The sequence below is a fragment of the Xenopus tropicalis genome, chromosome 1, assembly GCF_000004195.4.
Source record: "Xenopus tropicalis strain Nigerian chromosome 1, UCB_Xtro_10.0, whole genome shotgun sequence".
NCBI lineage: Eukaryota > Metazoa > Chordata > Amphibia > Anura > Pipidae > Xenopus > Xenopus tropicalis.
Window position 1 is genome coordinate 211,186,308 of NC_030677.2, and position 24,708 is coordinate 211,211,015.

Consider the following 24,708-nt stretch of genomic DNA (forward strand, 5'->3'; position numbering starts at 1 on the left):
GGCCCCCGTGTGTTCCTATTGGGCCTGTGTGAGTGGCCCCCTTGTGTTCCTATTGGGCCTGTGTGAGTGGCAGTTATACCAGTGCTGCTGGGGGGGTTAATGCACAGGCCAGGCTTTGCCTGCCAATAGCTGGGGGGGGGGGTTTATTAGGCTACAATGGTTTTACTATGGGTGCCATGTTGGGGTGTGGATGTCACAGCTGTGATCTGCCCCAGTGGGACGGGATCAGCCCCAGATGGACTGAGCCTACTCACAGCTGACTGTATCGGCGTTTATGTTGGTTAGTAGCAGAGCCCTGCCATTTAGGGATCCCCCCACCCCCACACTGGGTATCAGAATCCCTTTGGCCTCCCTTTGTTTCCTCCACCATGAAATAACATGGGAGCTGCCTGGCTCTCTCTCCAGTCTCTGTGTTATCTCAGGGTGCGGGGGATGTCTCTTCCTCTTGATAAGGATGTCTCTGCAGCAGAAGAATGTGTTTTGTTATTAGGACTGTATGTGGCAGAAGGAGAAAGGCCCTTAATTAAAGCAACGTGCAGCCTGAAGTAAATCTGCCGTTTGCTTCCCCTTTGTTGCCGGCGGCAGCTGCGTGCAAGGGTTTGTTTATACTGGGAGGAGTGTTAAAGGGCCGGTAGCGCTTGCTGCACGTGCTGTTGTTCTTTAATGTTGTGTGGAATCTGAAAACAACGGATTCATCCAGTACAAGATTCAGTTTGGGATTCGGCAGAACCGAATCCAAATCCTAAAAATCACGTGACACTTTGTCATGTAAACAGGGAAGTTTGTGACACACGGCGGGGTTGGGGATTTGCCCAAATCCTTTACGGGGTCTCAGCCGAATCTGAAAAAGTGTATTTAGTGTCTCTCTACTGGAAACTGTATGTGGCAAGCCCTCTGTCCCCCCAGACTGGGCCTGTGCTGTAGCCGTACCCCAAGCTATGTAGTTAAAGGGGTAGTTTGCCTTTAAATAGAAAGCTATAGAATGGCCATTTCTAAGCAACTTTTCAGTTGGTCTTCATTATTTATTGTTTTTGCATTAATTGCTTTCTTTTACCAACTCTTTGCAGTCTTTAAATGGGGGGTGAGGCATGCTTTTTATATGTGCCCCTGGCGAAGACCCCCCTCCTTTGAATGGGGGTCAAAACGCGTTGGGTTTTTTGATATGTAAAATAAAGCTGTAACTTTTTATCATTTGGATGTGCCCTGCTCCTCTCATGTTTTGGATTTTTTTGTTGGGATCTTACAGGGGACCCCTGTAGTGAGCACCCACCTTATTGTATTGATTCTGTAGGTGTGCAGCATTACATACTTGAATTTTTAAATGGGGGGTCACTGACCCCGGCAGCCACTGTGAGGCTGCAATTTTATTGTTACTTTTTGTAACTTTCTTTTCTATTCAGCCCCTCCCCTATTCATATACCAGTCTCTCATCCAAACCACTCCCTGGTTGCTAAGGTAACTTTGACCCTAGCAACCCAGTAGCTGCTGAAACTCCAAATTGTAGAGCTCCTGAACTGAAAATGAAATAACTAAAAAAGCAATAAAAAAAATGAAGACCAATTGCAAATTCTCAGAATATCACTCTCTCCATCCTCACTTTACTGAAAGGTGAACAACCCCTTTAAATACATGTACAAAGTTGCAGCAACCACAAGGGACCAATCAGAGCAGTTTGTTTGCAGCACATTTGGGCATTTGGCTTATTGGCCGATCCGCGGTGTATACGCAGCTGTCCCTGGTGTAACCAACCTTAGGCCACATGTTTATATTTATCATTGTGACTGTTCCTCGGATAAACCTGAGCCTCTGCTACTGGGAATCTGTGCCTGAACTCCCTGTCCCACTGAGGGGGCTCAGCGTTCTGCACTGTCAGTTCTGACATCCCTTCCTGCCTCATGGTACGTTTCATAGTACATTGAAAATCTGTTAGAGCGTAAAATTCTGAGAAAATTTGCAGTTGGTCTTTTTTTTTTTTTTTTAATCATTTCACTTTTTGTCCAGCAGCTCTCCAGTTTGGAATTTCAGCACTTAGCCGGGTTGCTGGGGTTTAAATTATCTTAGCGACCAGGGGGTGGTTTGGATGAGAGACTGATATATGAATAGGGGAGGGGCTGAATAGAAAGATAAGGAGTAAAAAGTAACAATAACAATAAAACTGGAGCCTCACAGAGCAATAGGTTTTTGGCTGCCGGGGTCAGTGACCCCCATTTGAAAGCTGGAAAAATGTAGAAGTGGAAGGCAAATATTTTGAAAACTATACAAATTAAATAATGAAGACCAATTGCAAAGTTGCTATAACATACTAAAAGTTAATGTAAAGGTGAACTTCCCCTTTAATGGAGCCTCCCTGGACACGGTGCTAATGGATATACAGTGTGTCCTTATTCCAAGATAGAGTAATGGCACTCGGAGCAAATATTTATATTGTGGGACTTGGCTGCCAGGGCCCCGGCTCGCTGTGACCGCTCAGCCGACATAAATCTCATGTGTGTGAATTCTGTTGCACCCAGCTGCCCAATATGCAGCTATTTACAGTATATATTAATAAGAATTACCCTGCGCTTGTTCCTGCCGTGCCAATGTGTAAAGGTACCTGGTGTATTGCTGCATAGTAACCAGTGGGTTGGGTTTGATGCCACAGCCGGTGTTTGTGTATAAGCCGTGGGAATGGGTTAGGCTGTTGGTATATGCCCAGCCTGTGTAAATGATTTGCTATTGGCGGTTATTTCATAAGAAGCAGCCCCTCGGTGTGTATGCTGAATGGCAGGACCACGTGAGTACTTTGCAGTTGCTGGTGTATATATGCCACGGGGTTATTTTTGGGACTATACTGCCTGCATCTGTCCTGCCCCCCCCTTTAGGAGTGCAGTTTGTGTTGTCCCAGCCGAGGGTAAAGGCGGCCATACACAGGCAGATTAAAGTTGCCGATTTGAGTCCTTTAGACCAATCTGGCAGATAATCTGCCTGTGTATGGGGACTAATGATGTGTGGGGTGTGTGCGGACTGATTTGCAGGTCGCAGACGGGTTTGGATTGAGCACTTGTACTCACTCTCCCTGCCCATGAATTTATAGGCCACACCCCACCCCTTTTGTGACATCATTGCGGGGTGGGCGTGGCTGTATAAGTAAAGGGCATAAGCTGGGTCGGTTAGGGTTTGGGTTGGGAGCGGGCAGCTCGAACTTTACTCGACCGGCACATCAGTAATAAATGGGCCTCCTGATGGATCTCTGGCCAAATATCGGGCAGGTGTCGATTGGGCAGATATGGCCCCCCCAAGGTTGGCATATAGGGGAAAGATTTGCTCGTTTGGAGATCCGCCAATAGAGTGAATTTTTGCTTAAGCCTCCTGGTATCTGTTGGATTTTGTTTGTGGTTTCCTTCCGCCCCCTTTATAGAACTTAAACACCTTCAGCAACTAAACCTATTATTGTGCAAATCCATTTACAGTCTCATTGGGTCACTTCTTCTGGATCTGGTTATAACCCCCATAATCTGAAACTCACATTCCGTCTGAAATTGTAGGATAAAGCCCTAAAAATAACCAATGGGAGGCTGTTCTGTACAGGAAATAGCTACAGGCACCAATCGTACCAAAGTGACTCCCGTTGATGGCCCCCCAAGGGTATCGGCAGATACACAATATCCTTATCCAAACCTTCTAACCTTATATTCCAACTAAGCGGCCAATCGCCATGGAAGTAAATTATTAGGGCTATAATTCTGGGACCCAACTCTGCGGCCTTCCAGCCGTCCCTTTTAAACAACTCCCATAATCTTCTGGCCATGATTAAAGGTGATGTCAGAGCTTAAAATACTTTTTCCTGTAGGGCGGCGGGGCTTAGGGGAGCCTGTTCTGCCCTGTAACCCGACTCCTGTAGGGATGTATGGGGTTACCAGTTGCCGGGCTTGCTGAGGGTAGTTATGTGTAGCTAAGCAGTGGCCTTTCCCTAATGAACCCAGCCTGGAATGTTATTGTTGGTGCAGAGGTTTCACGATTGCTTTGTCTTTAGTAAGCACTGGTCAGATGTGTAACTAGGTTACAAATATATTATCTATGCGATTAACTAGTATTTATTGTGCTAGCCTCATTATGGCACACACGGCTTTCTGTAGTGTCTTTCTGTTTAGTCTGTGTCTGACCCCTCTGCATAGGCCATACCCTACAGTCTGGTGTGGCCTCTGGTTGATCACTCCAACTTGCAGCGCAGCAGTAAAGTGTGCCTGAGTCTGAGCTTTCAGAAGGAACCGGCGCTACACATTAGAACTGCTTTCAGCTAACCTATTGTTTCTCCTACTCCAATGTAACTGGAGGAGTCCCAAGCCGGACTTGGATTTCTTACTATTGAGTGCTATTGTGATACCTACTGGGAGCTGCTATCTTGCTCCCTTCCCATTGTTCTGCTGATCGGCTGCTGGGGGTGAGGGGGGGGGATATCACTCCAACTTGCAGCGCAGCAGTAAAGTGTGCCTCAGTCTGAGCTTTCAGCCAGCGCTACACATTAGAACTGCTTTCAGCTAACCTATTGTTTCTCCTACTCCCATGTAACTGGAGGAGTCCCAAGCCGGACTTGGATTTCTTACTATTGAGTGCTATTCGGATACCTACTGGGAGCTGCTATCTTGCTCCCTTCCCATTGGACTGCTGGGGGTGAGGGGTGGGGGATATCACTCCAACTTGCAGCGCAGCAGTAAAGTGTGCCTGAATTTTATACAGGCTCAGAATATTCACTATGACTCTTTCTTGTTTTCAGATTTTCTATTTTGTACATACATTGTTTTGTATATACTGTATATGATGACTTCGGTGGGAAATGAACGAACCCGGGTCACTCGGGAAAAGCCACAGATTTCAGCTCCACAGACACAAACCCAGAAACAGGTACAGGTATGTGTGCACTTATCTCTAACAATTTTGGGTGAATGACTAAACCGTTTTTTTCTCTAATCTCTAAAATGTCACTGTACCGCCTCCATAATAACTTACCTTTCAGATATGTTTTGTTTCTCTATTACAGCCAATTACAGCGTCAAGCCCCACCCCCTTTTGCTCTGAACCCTACTTCTCCCTCTGACTATGGTGACCTTAAAGAGGTGCCTACTGCACGTGTCTGATTTTCATTGGGGCAGTGAGCATGCCTTGTAGGCACCTCCTTTTAGTAGGGTAGAGGAGGAGGGCTCATAAAAGGGGGTGGAGCTTTAAGCTAGACAAGGAAGTAACTAAAAGGACTGCTGTTTGTAATAGAGAAAATAAATCTGCATGAAGAGAAAGGTATGTTATTCCGGGGGCTGTTTAAGTAATTTTAGGGGATTTTAAATAAACAGCAGCAAATAAGATTTACCCCCAGATTACCACTTCAAATGAACACCCAAATGGCAAACTGGGCTGAGACAGAGGCTGGCATAAGGCATAAAATATAGTTAGGGCCACACATTTTTGGGGAGGAAGTGGTGCAGCAATGAATGGGTTAACTAACCGTTTTACTATAAATTGTAAAGGATACATATATTTCAAAGCCTTATTTCAGAGTCTGAATAGGCAGTCCCATTGCTGAATCTCCGATACCCCTCCCCAGGGCAGCTGTCTCCTATCCTTTTCCCATAAAGGCATTTGTGCATTTAGCTCAGGATATAAACAATATGTTCAGGGTTATGTTATGGAGTTATGTTCAGAGCTGAGGAAATCCTTTTGTCTTCAAGCTTTTCCTGATGGTGGAATCTAAAATACCTCCTCAGTGGCCAGTCCCACAGCCGTTTGTACTGAGCGAAGGAAGCGCAGTGTTTGTCAGCACCACAGAATGTTTAGAATAAGGAATTCTAAAGAGTCTCATTTCAGCCCTTACTGACAGTGACATCCCAGTGTTCCCACATTAGCCATGCTCTTTATTCTCACTTTGTGTTTGATGAGAAATAACCAATTGTAAACATGTGCAAAGAGGGGTCTATCTCAACAGCAAAGGGCCCCCGTGTATATATAAACATTTATATTGCTGGCAGCACCCTGCTTAGTGTGCTCAGCCAATTGCTTCTTCGCATTCACACAAGTAGGGGTTGCCATATTGCTCGCTGTCTCCATACAAAGAGGTAAAAAGATTTGAGCAGATATTAGTGGGCCTATTTGATAATAATTCCATATTGTTTTTTCTCTTTAAAGGCAACAGCTGAGCAAATTCGCCTCGCACAGATGATTTATGACAAAAATGATGCAGAGTTTGAAGACAAAGTGAAACAGGTAAAGAAACTAGAATTGCTCCCATCAGTGTTAGGAGTTGCCAGTTACTGAGGTGGGGGTTAAAGGGGACCGTTTCTTTTCTTATGGAATTTGGGGTAGAGGGGAAGCAGCAGTTTGTTGCAAAGCTGTGTGTTTTGGGAAATCCTTAGACCATTGCTCTCTACCTGGCCGCCTTGGCTGGATTTTCCTTTCTGCAGCTTTGAACGCCCCAAGGAGAGCTGGTCTATATATTAATATGTGCAGTTTGACAATAGGACAGTAAAGGGTTGAGAGAGGATGGGGCAGTAAGCAGATCGTGCAACAAAAAAAGGGAAAGCAGTCAGAGCAGAATATAAAGAGGGAAAGATATATTTTTTCTTTTGCCCTAAAGCAGGGGTCCCCAACCTTTATTACTTGTGAGCCACAGTCAAATGTAAAAAGACTTGGGGAGCAACACAAGCACCATTAAAGTTAATGGAGGTGCCAAATAAGGGCTGTGATTGGCTATTGGGCAGCCTCTATGCACCCTATCAGCTTACATGGGGGCTTTATTTGGTACTAAATCTTGTTTTTATTCAACCAAAACTTGCCCCCAAGTCAGGAATTCAAAAATAACTCCCTGGTTTGGGGGCACTGAGAGCAACATCCAAGGGGTTGGGGAGCAACATCTTGCACCCCGAGTCACTGGTTAGGGGTCACTGCCCTAAAGGAAGGGTCTCTATTGCTAAACTTCAACTCACCAGGCGATAGCCACTATAGCAACAGCTTGGGGGCTGCCCATGGGGTAGCTTGTATTAGTATGTCTGTAATGCAGTTTTAAATGAGATCTCTTATTTGTCATGTTCATCCTTTGCATTTTGTGATGTGCAGCTCATGGAAGTCACAGGAAAGAACCAAGACGAATGCATAGTGGCGCTTCATGACTGTAATGGAGATGTCAACAGAGCTATAAACATACTGCTGGAAGGCAATTCAGATACAGTAAGTGCTTTAGCAGCATTTCATCTCAATCATCTGTATAAAAGTGCTATGTGTATGGTATTACTGGTTCACTGCTTGTGGTGTTAGCTGCTTATAATGCCTTTCATTTTGGCATTTATAGTGTGCACAGAGGAACAATATGGGGAGAGGCAAGCCCTAATCATTAAAGGGATAATGACCCTTATAAGAGTAAAGGCATGGGTTATGGGTTAGGCCTGCATTTCCAGGCTTCTGTTTCCGACATATGCTTTCATGCATTTATAGCGCAAGTGAAATAAGATGTTTTAGGTGCTTTTGAATTAAACTCAGCCATCAAAAGCAAAGAAAATAAAAAATCTTATTTCTTTCCCACCCAGGATGCTTCTCAAAAAGAATTTAAAGGACAAGTAAAGGGAAATTCACTGGGGGTGAATTGGCACCCCCTCCCCAGTGATTATCCCTTTTCTGTATTTTTAGAAACAGCCCCTTGACTATCAAGCTGCAGCATCCCCCATATGGCATAGTAAATGTCATATTTGTGATACAGGCTCATTATTGGAGAAATACAAAGCCCCCAGTGCTACTTGAGCACATACAGCCAATACAAAGTTTTGCATATATGACCAATAAATGGTCCTTCACTGTCAGTGTGTCCATGATATGTCACTTCTGTTAGCTGATCATAGGTCTTGTATAGGGACCATGAAGTTCAGAGTGGTGATTATACTATACCATGTGTTATTACCTGCCCCTAATATCTTTCTTTTTACTGAGTATAGACATCTTGGGAGACCGTTGGGGGTAAAAAGAAAAGCATTGGCAAAGAGAGCTCTGAAAACAAAGAAAACAGAGAAAGGAGAGGTGACAGAGAAATGAGCCGTGGCCGTGGCAGCTCCAGTAGGCGAGGGCGGGGAGGAAGCCGTGGCAGAGAGTGTAGGTCGTCTTCTTTCTTTTTTGACACCAAAACTTCTGTGGCCTGTGGGTTCAGATGTTTAAAAGTTGTATTCTCTTTTCAGTTAGAGCAGAAGAAAATGGCGTAGACATTGGCCCTGGTGACAGACCTTCTGACCGTGGCAGGCGAGGTCGTGGCAGAGGTACCACACAAACATCACGTGTTTATTAGATGACTTTCATTTCCAGTTTTAAACGGCAACTTAACTTGTATGTTTCTTTTTCCTCTTAAGGATTTGGAGGCAGGGGCAGAGGAAGAGGATCGGGAAGATTTTCTGCACAAGGCATGGGGTAGGTGCAGATTGTTAATGCCTTTATGGACTGGGCCAGGGTATTCCTGCACATTCTGCTCTGCCCATCCTAAAGTATGAGGTGCCATGCACTTTGTGTGTTTCTTGGGAGACTGCCTCCTCCTTCTTCCTTGGATATCTAAATCTTATAACAAGTGTTCCTGCGCTTTTGCTACCAGTTTCAACAGAACGGAACTTGGTCCTTCTGGTGCCAGAAAAGTGTCACCTTCATGTTGCCTCTTCTGGCTGAACTACAGCCCCCAGAAATTGCTTTGACTTGGATAGTGAGAGCTGTAGTTCATCCATAACTAAGACACTGACATGATCACATACTTATGTTATGTTATGGTGAAACCATCTAGTTAGCACCGGTTCAACCAGTGGTGGCTTAGCAAAACATAAGGTTGCAGACACAATCCTTTGGCGTGTTGCCTATATAGTATAACTTTACTTTGCACTTTTCTTGTTACAGGACGTTTAACCCAGCAGATTACACAGAACCAACTGCCAATGATGGTGTTGCAAAAACAGACGTTTGGGAAACTGGCCAGAGTGATTGTGATGATGGAACAGGTAATAATAATGCCATTTTTTAACGTTAATAAGTTGATAGTAGAAAAGTACAATAGTCTTATTCTACAATAAAGTCGTTCTCTAAAGTAGAAAGTATCTGATTTCATTAGGTAACCATCCTACTGTTCCTAACTATAAGCTGCAGCCAATAAAAATCATATGTTGGGTTGACCATAGTGATCCAAATGCATCTAAAAACCATTGCGGAATGTTCTGTAAAGTTCATACAAGCCCTGAAGGTCCTTTAGGCCATTTATAATTAGAAAAGCATGTAACATTCATGCAGTTCTACCATCATTGTCACATCCTCGTTATTCTAAGTCTGGTTACCATATGTGCCCTTAATGTGCAGATTATGTTAACTCTTTCAGAGAAACAAATTTCATTTTAAAGTTAAAATAGCTCGTGCCTGTTTCTTTGACATGATTCATCTTTCCAGTGTTTGTATTTGTGTAAGTGATTGTCCAGTTCATTGCTTTGTGACAGAGATTTCAGGCAGTCCATTCTTGCCTCCTCTGAAAGGTGCGTGGCGGAGTTCCCTAGAGGAGTGGACAACGGAAGACTGGAATGAAGATGTAAGTAAGACGGCCGCTGCTTCCTTCTTTCAATTGTCTTTGGTTCCAGTGGGTCTGAAAGCTTCTATTCCCTGTGTTTATAAAGTGCTGAGAGGCCTAATGGCTCCGCCGTAATTAGGCTGTGTCCATTTCCTACACGGTACTACACTATAAATCTAGCGCCAGTAGCCGTGCTTTTATGTGGAGCTCCGGCACAGTCACTGACATTGGTGTTAACCCTTACCCTGCAGATTCTAAATGCAGCCACCCTGTTTCAGAAGGGCTTGCCTCTAGCATTGCACAGATTTCCTGAAGTAGACAGCTGTGTAGCTGTGAGGCTAGAGCAAACGACTACTGCTATTTTTGTAGCGGGATTCAAGCTATGCATTTGGTTATAAATGGGTTAAAATTAACTGGCAAACAGGCAGGGGGGCCATAAGGTTACTGCCAAAGGGGGGGGCTTCCCAGCCATTAGCATTGTCTTAGAAATGTTCATACTGGCTACCCTGTGGTACTGATATCCCTTTTCAGTAAAATGCACATCCCCCAATTATGAATTTAAAGGAACAGTAACACCAAAAAGTGTTTTAAAGTAATTAAAATATAATTTACTGTTACCCTTCACTGGTTTAACTTGTGTGTTTGCTTTAGGACACTACTATAGTTTATATAAATTACCCTGCTGTGTAGCCCCCGGGAGCATATATATATATATATATATCTCTATATATATATCTATATAAAATATTATATTGGGAATGGTTTCCAGTAAACAAATAGAAATGTAGGTAACTGGGATAGTGTTAATGATCCGGGTCTCATTGCTTCTTGCAGCTTTCGGAAACCAAGGTTTTTACTGCATCTTCAGTTCCCACAGAAAATCACATCACCCCAGGTCAAAGGTAAGTTCCTCTAGTTTTCTGCTTACAAATGTCACGAAAGCTCTGAAGGGGTCTTTTACCTGTAGTGATGGGTAGATATAACTCGGGGGGGTACGTGTAAGGTAATGCCTATTCAGTTGTTCTCATACTGACTCGTTCTCTTCCTTTTGCCAGCATCGACTTGGTTGCCCTACTTCAGAAGCAGCCATCCGGCACAGAAACGGATTCTGTTACATTCGAAGCCTCTCAGCAGCAAAACTACGGCCAGGCTCTGGTTTTTACAAACTCTCAGCACAGCTCTCAGATCACCCCAGTTGCCACCACCACCTCCAATGCCGTTAATAGTTACTCTCCGCAAAGCCTTGTAAGTTCCGTGTCTGGGTGCAAGAACATTATGGTTTGTTTGTTTCCATAACTGTAGGGCTAAATGCAACACTAGGGATGCCTGATCTAATGAGGGAGCTGATGGTTCTCCTAATCTGAATAAGATCCTTATTTGGTACAAACCGATAAATGTATTGGTACAGGTATGGGACCCATTATCCATTATCCAGAATGCTCGGGACCAAGGGTATTCCGCATAAGGGGTCTTTCCGTAATTTGGATCTCCGTACATTAAGTCTACTAAAAAATCAATACAACATTAAGTAAACCCAATTGGATTGATTTGACTCAAATAAGGGGTAATTATATCTTAGTTGGGATCAAGTACAGGTACTGTTTTATTATTACAGAGAAAAGGGAATCATTTAACCATGAAATAAACCCAATAGGGCTGTTCTGCCCCCAATAAGGGGTAATTATATCTTAGTTGGGATCAAGTACAGGTACTGTTTTATTATTACAGAGAAAAGGGAATCATTTAACAATTAAATAAACCCAATAGGGCTCTTCTGCCCCCAATAAGGGGTAATTATATCTTAGTTGGGATCAAGTACAGGTACTGTTTTATTATTACTGAGAAAAGGGAATCATTTAACCATGAAATAAACCCAATAGAGCTGTTCTGCCCCAATAAGGGGTAATTATATCTTAGTTGGGATCAAGTACAGGTACTGTTTTATTATTACAGAGAAAAGGGAATCATTTAACAATTAAATAAACCCAATAGGGCTCTTCTGCCCCCATAAGGGGTAATTATATCTTAGTTGGGATCAAGTACAGGTAATGTTTTATTATTACTGAGAAAAGGGAATCATTTAACCATTAAATAAACCCAATAGGACTGTTCTGCCCCCAATAAGGGGTAATTATATCTTAGTTTGGATCAATTACAAGGTACCATTTTATAATTAGAGAGGAAAGAGAATCAGTTTTAGAATTCTAAATTATTTTATTAAAATGGAGTCAATGGGAGAGACAGGCTTTCCATAATTCAGAGCTTTCTGGATAACTGGTTTCCGGATAAGGGATCCCATACCTGTACTTGCCTGGGGCAGTACTTTGTAATGTAATGTGTCTGCTTTACAAGATTTTTTTAAAAGGTTTTTATTTTGCATTTTTAAACAAACAGAAATAAAACAAAATAAAACAGATAAAATAAAATAATTGGCACTTACAGCATCTTTATCACTTATATATCATTTACATTATATACTTGGTGACAGTTAGAACTCCATGTGGTATCAACTTGTCAAGGTACACCAGGGGTTATGTGCGTATAAATCATCCGGTAATTGCTTTACAAGATTTAGTTTGTTTCCATTATAAATACAGTAGTTTGCACATGTAAGCATATACACATTTTTCAAAATGAGTGTTTTGTTTTCCCCTCAGTCGTCTGTCCTTGGCTCTGGGTTTGGTGAACTTGGTTCTTCCAAGCTGACAAACTCTCCCGGGTCCCAGATACTTGAACAGCTGAAAAGTCCAGGTTTGGGGCAGTTCACAAATCAAACCCCCCAACAAAGCAGCACTGGTACAGCAGCGTCTACTTCCTGGGATATTAAGCCCACTGGCCCACAGTCCTCGGTCCTAGGTCAATTCGGTAAGTACATTCTCAGCTTGGTGTGTGTCTAAAAAGCTTAACCAAATAGTATATATTTAGTCTCCCTGTTGGGTTGGCCTTTCCAATGCCCAGGCACACTGATGAATAGTAATCGCTTGCTTGTTAAAAAGAGTGACCGTATATTTGACACAAAACCCTCACTCTACTCCTTCACCTTTTCCTTTTTAACCCACGTTGCATTTTCCTACCAAGATAATAGGGTGTATCCGTGCTGTAGTAAGCTCAGCCACAAACAGTGCTTAAAGACATTGAAGCTCTGGGATCCAAGGTTCTGTTCCAGCCAGGGGGAAAGAGTTTGCTTCTTCTTTCCCCGTGCTTGCGTTAGTTTCCTCCCACACCCCAAAAAATCATTGAGTTGGCTCCTTCTAGAGGTTTTTATGTACATGTGTATGGGCCCTTAGATTGTAAGCTCCACTTGGATAGGAACTGACGTGAATGATGCTTAATCTCTAAATATTACTATGTGATATGCTGCCTCTTAATAATAGGGTACATAAAGCGTTTTCATTCAACCACTAGGATTTTGCTAATTGCCTGTCGGTAACTTATTGTTTATTGTTTGTTTTAGATTTCAAGTCCCAGCCTGAGCCATCCCCAGTATTGAGTCAACTTACTCAGCGTCAACATCAGGCCGTCCCCGTGCCGCCCCCGGGCCTGGAGTCCTTCACTTCCCAGGTCAAGCTCAGAGAGACGTCCCCTGTGGACAGCTCCAGCGCAGTCAGCAAAATGTTGCAACTTTCCAACCTGTCACTAGATACTCAGACAATCTCAGCGCAACAAACACAGCAGCAAAAACAGCTCAAACCTCAGAAACGGCGGATACCTCCAACCTCGAAGGTGGGCATCCAGGAAGTAGGCAACGTTTGCTTTGTTTTTCTATGGGGAGGATTTCCATGGAGCGATAGGAATTGGTTGTGTGTAAACTGATGTATAGAATTATACAATAAATGATAAAATATGTGGGGGAAATGGCCATGGCCTTGGGCATATTCCGTTGCTCCTCCTGCGTGAAGCTGGGATATGTTTCAGAGTACAATGATGCTTTATTTTCCAAGCACATAGCTGATATCAATATGCGGAAAGATGATACTGAGTGTTCTGGAACGCAGACCGGGTATGACCCGTGCCATTTACTGGGCATGTTACATTTGTTCTGTGCTTTTCTCCAGATTCCTGCGTCGGCTGTGGAGATGCCAGGATCGGCCGATGTCTCCGGGTTAAACGTGCAATTTGGAGCCCTGGAATTTGGATCAGAACCATCGCTGGCAGAGTTTGGGTCAAATTCAAGTCCAGATACTGCAACCCAAACGCCTAGCAACTTGTATTCGAAAACCATAAGGTAAGTTGACTGATTCTCACTTAAATCAAGTTTTATTTGGCTTTTCCATTAACCCATGCCTTGCTGTATTTCATTCTAATTGCTGATCTGCCTCAGTGGGCTTTATGCTGTGAGTTCTGTGCAGGTCATTAGAGCAGAGGCTGTTTAGTAATGTACATCACCCTTTGTCTTGCAGTGACTCCCTGAATACCCCTCTGCCAATATCCAGTGCCGTGCAGGAGCCAAGTTACACCCCAACTGTCATTGCCACTTCCAGCCTCAGCAGCTCCTCGCAGAGCACCAGTCCGGTGACCGCAACTTCCTCTTCCTCCTCCTCTTACGACCAGACATCTGTGCATAGCCGGGTAGCATACCAAAGCTCCATGCCTCCTGCAGAGGTGGTGCCTGTCACTGTGAGTTTGGTTTATTTTCTGTGCAAGGCTACTGCCAAAAAAGGGGATATTTTCATTATTATTCCGGTGGATCCAGTTCTGTCCCCAAATGCTGCGTTTTGATAAACAGTCAGCTGACCTTTAATGGCATTTATGGGTCCAGGTAATTGCTATTAAAGGAGAAGGAAAAGCATTTTGACATTTTACTGCCAATAGATTAGCCACATTAGTGACACCTAGAACCCTATATTCTGCAGAAAGCTTTACCTGCCTGAGTAACAGCCCTAGAAGGTCCCTCTGTTTGTTTAAGATAGCAGCTTCCATTTTAGCTTGGTCTCAGTAGCTTCCTGCTGCAGCTCTAGCTGCTGGTAGCTCAGATTGCACAGGCATGGGTCGGGGAGAGATGAGCAAACTGAGCAGGCTTGTGCCATGCCTTGAAGGATTTTTCTGAGAACAGGAAGTCTGACACAGAAGAACATGTGATACAAAAGAAGACAAGAAATCCTGTGTTTCTTTTGATAGAGGACTCAGTGCAGTGTTTCTGTGAGCTTGTGGCTGTATTTACATAGACCTTTCTGATAGAACTTGCTGAGTTTTTACCTAACCTTCTCCTTTAAAAGCAATGATGGGGGAAGGCTGGTAATTGTTTTGCCAACAAAACCGGCTGAATCCGCCTCATCTGCCTGATGTGTTAATTTTATTTTAATTCCCTCGACCACCCTCAGATCAGAGACAATCCTATCTTGCTTTTCTCAAACGGTGTCATGGATATAAATCCCCACGGAGCAGAGCAGCAGTCCAGGAGGTGGCTCTGGGTGGGGCAGAATTAATTGTCCCCCATATTTTGGGTGTTGCCAGAGATTTTCTCAGGAGTCATGGGGTAGAACCTACAGAGTGGGATGTGCACCATTCTTAGGCACCAGCAAAGCTGCAAGGTTCTCTGCAAGACAGCCAGTTTCTCAAGTGGTCAGAGTGGGCACCATGACCGTCTCTTGGTCCCTCCCACTGGTCTACGTGTTTCCACTAATTGTTGTAACTTTTCTGTGGCCCTGGAGGTTCTGGTGTTCAGTTCTATTGGCTCTTGCCCTGGAACCTCAAGCAGAACATCCTCTGATTTACTTCATCAACTTCCTCTTGGTCTACTTCACGCCTCTACTTGGGCACCATGTTCTGCCCTGAAATGTATGCCTGGTGTTCAATTCCTTACTGGATTGCCCAGTTAAAGGTGTGTTTCACCTTCAGGAGTGGACTATTCTTGGCAACTTTCCAGTTGGTCTTCATTTCTGCTTCTTTCCAGCTTTCAAATGGGGGTCACTGACCCCGGCAGCCGAAACCTTATTGCTCTGTGAGGCTCCAGTTTTATTGTTATTGTTACTTTGTATTCATTATCTTTCTATTTACACCCTCTCCTGTTCATATACTTGTCTTTTTCAAAACACTGCCTGGTTGCTAGGTTAAATTGGACCCTAGCAACCAGATAACTGCTCCAAACTGGAGAGCTGCTGAACAAAAAGCTCAAATCTACAGATAATAAATGAAGACATCTCAGAATAGCTCTCTCTACATCAGGGGCCCCCAACCTTTCTTACTAGTGAGCCACAGTCAAATGTAAAAAGACTTGGGGAGCAACACAAGCACCATAAAAGGAGGTGCCAAATAAGGGCTCTGATTGGCTATTAGGCAGCCTCTATGATCATAGGAGAGCCCATAGCAACCATACTGCAGAGAAAACGGTGGCTCTGCTTCAAAGAACGCATCTTAATGTATTTGATAGAAACATACAATAAGCCACTAGTATTTTCATTTTTGGTCTTGCTTGTCCTTTAAAATGCTTCTGCTTTCTTTTACAGAATGGACACAATGGAATTCGGGCGCAAACAACTCTGAGCTGTAAGTACAAATACCTTGAGCAAGCACCATGATTTGTAATTTACAGCTGTTCACTTGAACCCTGGCTACTCGTCTGGGGATGTATTGTTAAGCTGACAGTAGTTGGGCAATTTTCATGATATTATTTCTATAACTGTGAGTCGGTTACTATGATCTCACATGGAATAGCCTGGGGGCGTAGATGGACATTAGTATTGCAGTATAACATGGGGAAGGGGCATTGCCTGAATGTGCCAATCACCAACATAAAGTTGGCAGGGAATGTTCCTGAATGGCTGCCTGGGAGGTGCTAGGCCCCAGGGCCACAAGGGCCCGTTCTTTGTGATGCCCAGAGGTGCTTATCCTCCAGCCGTCTGGGCTGTACAGAAACCTAATTCTTTCCCTTCGCTAAATATCTAATGCCGCACAGGGATGGAGAGACAATGATGGGAGAATTCCAAGCACATATCTGAGCTTTGTGTTGAGATTACTTGTCACTGAGTCTTTCCTACAATATATGGCTTGCATATCCTGCATGTAGAGTTGCCCCCTTGCGGTATGTTAGCGCCCTAGGCAGTCCCATATGGCCTCCCCCTCAAGTCTCTGATTGGCTACTGACTGATAACAGCTTAGAGAGCTGCAAACAAGGAAGTGGAGTTCTGGCTATTATGTTAGACATCTGCCTGCTCCAGCCCATATAGATTACATTTTTGCCTAACTAACTATATTGAAAACATTTTTTATATTTTGCAGTCTGTCTTCTTTACCCAATTTTGTTGTTCCTTTAAAGTGGCCACTGGGGAGAGTGTAGATGGAGCTGCAGGTTACGATAGGTCTGGCAACGCATTGCCTTGTTTGTCATATTAGTTCCATATTAGTTGGGAAAGCAATCTGTTGTGCTGCAGGTACATGTGATGGGCAGGGTCAGGCTTGCAGGATGAGGCCAGTGTCGGCCAGGGACGTTACTTTCATAGTGTAGTTGCACTAGCCCTGCCAGACTGAAGCTCGCTAGTCATTTTGTGAGCTGTGGTTTAAATGCGTGTTCTTCACATCCTTATACCCGCTCATAGAGAGAATGGCCACTTTACTCACCGTGTAACCTCCGTGGAGGTTTAGTTCAGCACATCAGGGATTTTACTCCATATTTTAACATGACATATGTTGCACTTACAGCTACACCTTCCGTCCAGCCTGTGAAGCCTGAAAGTTCCCCCCCAAGCCTCTCGTCTGTAGGGTCCCTTCCCAGCACAGTCCCCACCACCTCCTCTCTGCTCCCGTCGGCGCCTCAGCACTCATCTGCTGTCTCTCTCTCAAGCCTCCCACAGCCGAGCGACCTCTCGAGCACCCCTCTCTCTCAGCTCAACAGGTAAGCAGCCCATAGCTCCCTATCCCCGGCACAGCAGTCTCCAAGCCTTACTGTCATTACGTGTGAGTTACTGGGACACAGAGCACTATGGTCATCTTCCCCTGGGGCCCCAGTTAGTTTAGTTGGACTCGAGTAGGAGGCCAATAACTCGGAAAGTAAATGGCAAGGGAAAGACCATGATGTGAGAGTTCCAAGCACATATCTGAAGTGAATGTGTTGACACATTTTGTCACTGAGTCTCTTCTGCCTACTCTTGTCCCATACGCAGGTACTGCTGTTAATTAAGAATGATTAGGTTTTTTAATGCAAATAATTGGCCATTGCTAAGCCGTGTTTGTACCAACAACCTGATCCCTCTCTGTCCTTCTCAGCACTTTGTCTGGGCACCAGAACAGCCTTCCTGCAGCCTCAGTACTGTCATCTACAGCCTCCCACTCAGTAAGTATTTGCTCACTATATACCTCTGTATAACCCGCACTCGCCAGCCTACTCACCAAGATGGCTGCTTTGTATTCTCATTTACTCATTGTTTGTCATTTGCAGCACACAAGTGTTGAGAGCACCGTGTCCCTGCAGCCCTCCGCCACCTTTTCCACCGCTTCAACGTCGGCTACAAGCACCACCTCTGCTGTGGTCAGCATGGCGAGTACGATGAACAGCATCAACACTCTGGGCCTCACTGCGCCCAGCATAAGCATGCCCGCAGCCACAACGCGGACTGCGCCCCTGGTTACGTCAGGTAAGGAATACCGCCTGAAGCATCCGATATGTTTATGCTGAGGGCTTGGCTAAATGTAATGTAATAATAATAATGCCATTGGTCTTCATAGTATTTGAGATTTGGGGAAGATACCTCCTAGAGTGGGGTGCACAGTGACCTATAAAACTGTCATACAGCACCCACTTGTGCTTTATTATAACCCCACAAGTTATTTTAGTATAAAGGGGTGGTTCAGCAATTCTCCAGTTTGGTGTATCAACAGCTGTCTGGTTGCTAGGGTCTTATTTACCCTAGCAACCAGACAGTGGTTTCAACAAGAGACAGGAATATGAATAGGAAAGGGCCTGCATAAAAAGTAACAATAAAACTGCAGCCTCACAGGGCAATAGGGTTTGGCTGCCGGGGTCAGTGACCCCCATTTGAAAGCTGCAAAGAGTCGGAAGAGGAAGGTAAATGAAAAACTGTTTATTAATCAAAAACTACTTATTATACAGTTTTCAAATGGGGGTCACTGACCCTGACAACCAAAAGCTGCTGTGAGGCTACAATTTTATTTTTATTGTTGCTTTAATTATCTTTTTATTTAGGCCTTTCCTATTAATCTTCCAGTTTCTCAATTACACTGCCTGGTTGCTAGGCTAACTTGGACCTTAGCAACCAGCTGCTGAAATTCCAAACTGAAGAGCTGCTCAACAAAAAGCTAAATAATTAAAAATAAAATAAAAAGAGGATCAATTGCAAATTGTCTCAAATAGCACTCTCGATGCCCTACTAAAAGTTCACTTTTTTTTTTTTTTTTTTTGCAGGAAAAGCTCCACCAAACCTTCCTCAAGGCGTCCCCCCACTGTTACACAACCAGTACATTGTAGGACCGGGAGGGTTACTACCTGCATACCCAGTAAGTGGAATGGAATAGTCCCACTACAATTCCTGTGTGCTCCTCATTGCTTATAGGTTTCAGCACTTTTTGACATTTCCTCAGATTTTCTGATCATTGTTTGCCCATTCCTTATTTTTTAAGCAGATCTACGGGTACGACGATCTCCAGATGCTCCAGTCCCGGCTGCCTATGGTGAGTAGGAACACTCAGATGTACCGAAATGGCCAAGCGGCCGCACCGTGGGATTGGGCACTATCTCCAGTTGTTCATTATAACTTTCTTTTTCTAGGATTACTATGGAATTACATTCCCAGCCCCAGCCACTCTTACAGGCAGAGACGGAGGCCTTGCAAGCAACCCATACTCAGGTGAGTGCCCGACTTGGCCAATAGGAGTCATTCCAGAACCTTTGTTTCTTTGTGTCAGTTCCTGTAGAATATAAATAATGCCTTTTGCACACTGCCATTATATATATATATATATATATATATATATATATATATATATATATATATATATATATATATATAATTATATGGGGCACTTTTTATTTCTAAATGACCGTTACACAGCAAATAATTCCCTCTGCCATTTAACCTTTTATTCTTGAACCAACAAATATAATTGTAGCTGTAATATTGCTGTGTAGGCGCCATCTCAGTGCCTTGTGCCTGAGTCTGAGCTTTCAGCCAGCGCTACACATTAGAACTGCTTTCAGCTAACCTATTGTTTCTCCTACTCCCATGTAACTGGAGGAGTCCCAAGCCGGACTTGGATTTCTTACTATTGAGTGCTATTCTGATACCTACTGGGAGCTGCTATCTTGCTCCCTTCCCATTGTTCTGCTGATTGGCTGCTTGGGGGTGAGGGGGGGATATCACTCCAACTTGCAGCGCAGCAGTAAAGTGAGACTGAAGTTTATCAGAGCACAGGTCACATGGCTGTGGCACCCTAGGAAATGAAGACTATGGCTAGCCCTATGGGATTACAATGCAGGATTCTGCTGGAGAAGCTCTATTAACTGATGGGCTTGTAACAAACATGGTTTCCCGTGACAGTGTTGCATTAAGATGTACTTCCCTGCCTGACTGTGTGATTATGTATTAATGCTGCTGTTGCAGGTGATGTAGCAAAGTTCGGTCGCGCCGATTCTGCGTCCCCAGCACCGGCCACAACATTGGCTCAGCCCCAGCAGAACCAGACCCAGACCCACCATACAGCTCAGCAGCCTTTCCTGAACCCCACGCTGCCCCCCGGCTACAGCTACACAGGCCTGCCCTATTATGCTGGAGTTCCCGGGGTACCCAGTGCGTTCCAGTACGGACCTACCATGTTTGTAAGTACAACTGCTTGTAGCCCGTCTGGGAGGCTTCTGTTTGGCTATCACCGGAGCTTAGGGGGTCTGCCCCCCTGTATTATCCAGGAAAGAAATACGTGTTTGTTTTATTTTTTTTTGTCAATGAAGCCAGTTTATAAATAGCCCCCCTAAATATTGGCTTTTAAGTGCCTGTTTAGAATTCTTTAGTAAACGCTAGTCAGTGGGCTACGGCATGGGAGTGACTAAAGGCACGGGGAGGGGTTCTTGATGGGAAGGGGGCGTGGCTTGTGCTTCAGTCTGTATACAAGCCTGTCTTTCATTTATATTGTTCCTTCAATCCCTTTTTTTTTCCAGGTACCTCCAGCATCAGCCAAACAGCACGGGGTTAATCTTAGCACCGCCTCCACTCCCTTCCAACAGGCCGGAGGCTACGGGCAGCATAGCTATGGGGCAGGTAAGGCTTCCTATGGGCACTCAGATCATCCATGGACTAATCATAAGGCTAGTTATACTATGTGTTTAATTAGTCGCTCTCCCTGTAATTGGTCAGTTTATTTTATTGCTCACATGTAATTGGTCAGTTATTATATTGCTCTCACATGTAATTGGTCAGTTATTATATTGCTCTAACATGCAATTGGTTGCTCTCCCTGTAATTGGTCAGTTTATTATATTGCTCTCCCTGTAATTGGTCAGTTTATTATATTGCTCTCACATGTAATTGGTCGGTTATTATATTGCTCTAACATGTAATTGGTCGGTTATTATATTGCTCGAACATGTAATTGGTTGCTCTCCCACTTGTAGGTTATGACGATCTGACGCAGGGAACAGCGGCTGCCGATTACAGCAAAGGAGGCTACAGCGGCTCGTCTCAAGCACAAAGCAAGTCGGCTGGGACCGGGCCTGGGAAAGGTAACCCATCGCTGACACTCACCTCTGCCTGATATTACTCTTCCGCATTAAACTGTAATGTGGGTATGGGGCAGTGACGGGCAGCCGGTGTGGGTATGGGGCAGTGACGGGCAGCCGGTGTGGGTATGGGGCAGTAATGGGCAGGGTGGGTATGGGGCAGTGACGGGCAGCCGGTGTGGGTATGGGGCAGTGACAGGCAGGGTGGGTATGGGGCAGTGACGGGCAGCCGGTGTGGGTATAGGGCAGTGACGGGCAGCCGGTGTGGGTATAGGGCAGTGACGGGCAGCCGGTGTGGGTATGGGGCAGTGACGGGCAGCCGGTGTGGGTATGGGGCAGTGACGGGCAGCCGGTGGCCCTAGAGATGCCATATTACAGCTCCCTATAACAGCCTTTAGCTGTCAGTCTGGGGGCATTGGGGGCGCTTGTTGCCCACGGCTGGGGCATATAGGGCACACAGCGTCTCTATCCATTAGCCCAATACTGGCCACTGCTTTTGTTTACATTTTTTTTCGTTGTTCAGGGGTGTCTGTGAGTTCCAGTAACACGGGAGTGCCTGATATCAGCGGCTCTGTCTACAATAAAACTCAGGTAAGTTTGCCTTTAATGGGCAGCTGAGGGGGGTTGGGCAGTTTGGGGCGATTCCGACTAATTTTAAGGATAAGTAAAATAGCCATAAACACTCAGGAAAGCTCCTTGTGCCGAAGCCTCAGTGGGGCCTAGTGGCCCGGCGTTGATTGGTACATTGGCAAATTGCTGAGACTGCACCAAAGCACAAGGGGGCTGAGAAACTCAAAATGGGGGGATATAAGTAGCCCCTAAATATAGTTCAGTCCTCGGATCCCTTAGATTCCTTACAGGGGTGAACCAGGATGTTTGTTTGCCCCTTGCGCCCAGTCATGTGACTTACCCCCCCCCATGTTCTCTGTTCTTAGACTTTTGACAAACAGGGATTCCACGCAGCGACGCCCCCTCCCTTCAGCTTGCCTTCGGCACTCGGATCCACCGGGCCCCTAAACCCGGGCGCGGCCGCCGGATACGCTCCAGCCCCGTTCCTCCATATTCTGCCGGCTCATCAGCAGCCTCACTCTCAGCTGCTGCACCACCACCTCCAGCAGGACGGGCAGGTAAGGAAGGGGGGGTGCCCCTTAGGGGCGGGGTGTGCCAAGCAGGGTAGCACCAATATGGCCGACCCTTCTAGGCACTCCCCATCCTGTAGGTGGCGCTGTAACTCTATACACCTGTGTTAAACAGAAGCCACACAGAGCTGCCCCTTACCCCATTTATACCCATATTGGGGGTAACCATCTTGGCTTCCTATTGCCCCCCCGGCCCTAACATGGAAGTGCTCTCCGTGCCACTGTTCTGCACAGCTGTATTAGAGAGGCTGTAGCTTTGGGCCAGTTCCCCGTATGAATGGGCTCCATATTGTGATTGGGTTCCGGCATTTAGTAACCACGTGTCCCGTCTCCCACAGGGCGGCTCGGCGCAGCGCACCCAGCCCAACGCCATGCAGCAGAAGTCCCAGGCTAACAAGACGGCCTACGCCAGTTCCCCATACTGGACAAATTAACCCCTTCCCGCGCGCCGCGCAGCTAAAGGGAGAGTCCGCTAGAGCCCATTCCTGGACACCACCATTCGTTCGACAGAAAACACAACTGTGATGAGCCAATACCGTCTGTGCGGGGGAGGAGCCTGCGCCTGGTCGGTGTGGAAATGGCCGCTTTCTTTTTGGTTTGCTGTTGTATGTAATATATTTATGTATGTATTTGTAAATGTAATAGAGCCTAAACGTGGTTTCTCTGCATTTTGCAGCCTTTTTTTTTCTTTGTAGGGGGCATTTGAATTAACACCCGCATCAGTGCAAATATATATATATATATAATATTTTTGTTTTAAGCTCCTTGGTTTATAAGGAAAGTGCCATTTTAAAAGAAAATAAACACAAAAACAAGCGAAAGCCCCACTTATTTAACGACTCAAAGGATCCATCATGTTTGCCCCTTTGTTTTCCCTTTTGTTTGCCCTTTGTCCCCCCCCCCCCCCCCCCAGCCATTGAGCAGAGATTCCCAGTGTTTATAGGAAAGAAATGGTCCCCTCGCCGTGTCTCCGCCTCCCTCTCATCTCCATCACATTTCTTTTTTTATTTTAAATAAAAACAAAGTAACTTCTGCAGTTAACGACTCCATGCTCCGTCATCTGCGTTTGTTCTCTGTCGCGCCCCCATTGCGCTGAGCCGCCCCGGGACCCCGCCCCTAGGCCCGGAGTACCCCCGCCCTCTATAGCCGCTACCCAGAGGGGTGTTAGAGCTCAGAGCAGGGCACAGCTCCCCCCACCCTGCAGATTTGTCAGACAAATGGAATAAATTCTCAAACTACAAATTGATTGGACATCGTGAGGGATTCCCAGTAATTTGACCTGCAGGGCCCCCTCAGCGATATCCAATCAGTCTGCTAGTTTCCCAGGGATCCTACTAACTGGGGACCCCCCGACTCTCCCTTACAGACTGCCCCTCGGTATTACTGTATGGGGCGCCGCCCCCCCGCTAGCGACTCTCCCTTACAGACTGCCCCTCGGTATTACTGTATGGGGCGCCGCCCCCCCGCTAGCGACTCTCCCTTACAGACTGCCCCTCGGTATTACTGTATGGGGCTCCGGCCCCCCGCTAGCGACTCTCCCTTACAGACTGCCCCTCGGTATTACTGCATGGGGGGCTGGCCCCTCGCTAGCGACTCTCCCTTACAGACTGCCCCTCGGTATTACCGTATGGGGGGCCGGCCCCTCGCTAGTGACTCTCCCTTACAGACTGCCCCTTGGTATTACTGCATGGGGGCCGGCCCCCCGCTAGTGACTCTCCCTTACAGACTGCCCCTTGGTATTACTGTATGGGGCGCCGGCCCCCCGCTAGCGACTCTCCCTTACAGACTGCCCCTCGGTATTACTGCATGGGGGGCTGGCCCCTCGCTAGCGACTCTCCCTTACAGACTGCCCCTCGGTATTACCGTATGGGGGGCCGGCCCCTCGCTAGTGACTCTCCCTTACAGACTGCCCCTTGGTATTACTGCATGGGGGCCGGCCCCCCGCTAGTGACTCTCCCTTACAGACTGCCCTTGGTATTACCGTATGGGGGGCCGGCCCCACGCTAGGGACTCTCCCTTACAGACTGCCCCTCAGTATTACCATATGGGGGGGCCGGCCCCCCGCTAGGGACTCTCCCTTACAGACTGCCCCTCGGTATTACCGTATGGGGGGCCGGCCCCCCGCTAGTGACTCTCCCTTACAGACTGCCCTTGGTATTACCGTATGGGGGGCCGGCCCCACGCTAGGGACTCTCCCTTACAGACTGCCCCTCAGTATTACCGTATGGGGGGGCCGGCCCCCCGCTAGGGACTCTCCCTTACAGACTGCCCCTCGGTATTACCGTATGGGGGGCCGGCCCCTCGCTAGTGACTCTCCCTTACAGACTGCCCCTTGGTATTACTGCATGGGGGGCTGGCCCCCCGCTAGT

The 24,708-nt window shown here is 46.0% G+C and overlaps 1 protein-coding gene and 3 non-coding genes across 14 annotated transcripts in view; all 4 read left to right on the top strand.

Annotated features, from left to right (window-relative positions):
* ubap2 (ubiquitin associated protein 2) overlaps positions 1–23,375 on the top strand; it is a 33,404-nt gene extending 10,029 nt beyond the window's left edge. For 3 of the 11 annotated variants that reach the window (XM_004910314.4, XM_012966390.3, XM_012966404.3), the window contains exons 2-28: positions 4,754–4,887; positions 6,154–6,231; positions 7,081–7,191; positions 7,950–8,103; positions 8,187–8,264; positions 8,355–8,412; positions 8,884–8,984; positions 9,471–9,559; positions 10,373–10,440; positions 10,594–10,783; positions 12,196–12,403; positions 12,993–13,276; positions 13,594–13,763; positions 13,939–14,155; positions 15,985–16,024; positions 17,177–17,369; positions 17,741–17,807; positions 17,913–18,108; positions 18,897–18,988; positions 19,112–19,162; positions 19,260–19,338; positions 20,092–20,306; positions 20,643–20,742; positions 21,096–21,203; positions 21,724–21,791; positions 22,136–22,327; positions 22,678–23,375. In XM_004910314.4, the coding sequence (XP_004910371.2) occupies positions 4,795–4,887; positions 6,154–6,231; positions 7,081–7,191; positions 7,950–8,103; positions 8,187–8,264; positions 8,355–8,412; positions 8,884–8,984; positions 9,471–9,559; positions 10,373–10,440; positions 10,594–10,783; positions 12,196–12,403; positions 12,993–13,276; positions 13,594–13,763; positions 13,939–14,155; positions 15,985–16,024; positions 17,177–17,369; positions 17,741–17,807; positions 17,913–18,108; positions 18,897–18,988; positions 19,112–19,162; positions 19,260–19,338; positions 20,092–20,306; positions 20,643–20,742; positions 21,096–21,203; positions 21,724–21,791; positions 22,136–22,327; positions 22,678–22,773 (3,396 nt within the window). In that variant the 5' untranslated portion in view covers positions 4,754–4,794 and the 3' untranslated portion in view covers positions 22,774–23,375. The remainder of the gene's footprint in view (positions 1–4,753; positions 4,888–6,153; positions 6,232–7,080; positions 7,192–7,949; positions 8,104–8,186; positions 8,265–8,354; positions 8,413–8,883; positions 8,985–9,470; positions 9,560–10,372; positions 10,441–10,593; positions 10,784–12,195; positions 12,404–12,992; positions 13,277–13,593; positions 13,764–13,938; positions 14,156–15,984; positions 16,025–17,176; positions 17,370–17,740; positions 17,808–17,912; positions 18,109–18,896; positions 18,989–19,111; positions 19,163–19,259; positions 19,339–20,091; positions 20,307–20,642; positions 20,743–21,095; positions 21,204–21,723; positions 21,792–22,135; positions 22,328–22,677) is intronic. The other 8 variants (XM_012966423.3, XM_012966414.3, XM_031894944.1 and 5 more) reach the window with 7 other exon arrangements.
* Positions 13,448–13,528, top strand: LOC116408520. Its single transcript, XR_004221023.1, has one exon. It is a non-coding gene; the product is annotated as a small nucleolar RNA SNORD121A (small nucleolar RNA).
* LOC116408521 lies at positions 16,435–16,515 on the top strand. Its single transcript, XR_004221024.1, has one exon. It is a non-coding gene; the product is annotated as a small nucleolar RNA SNORD121A (small nucleolar RNA).
* On the top strand, positions 17,534–17,616 carry LOC116408523. The gene has a single exon (XR_004221026.1). It is a non-coding gene; the product is annotated as a small nucleolar RNA SNORD121A (small nucleolar RNA).
* Positions 23,376–24,708: the final 1,333 nt, after the last annotated feature.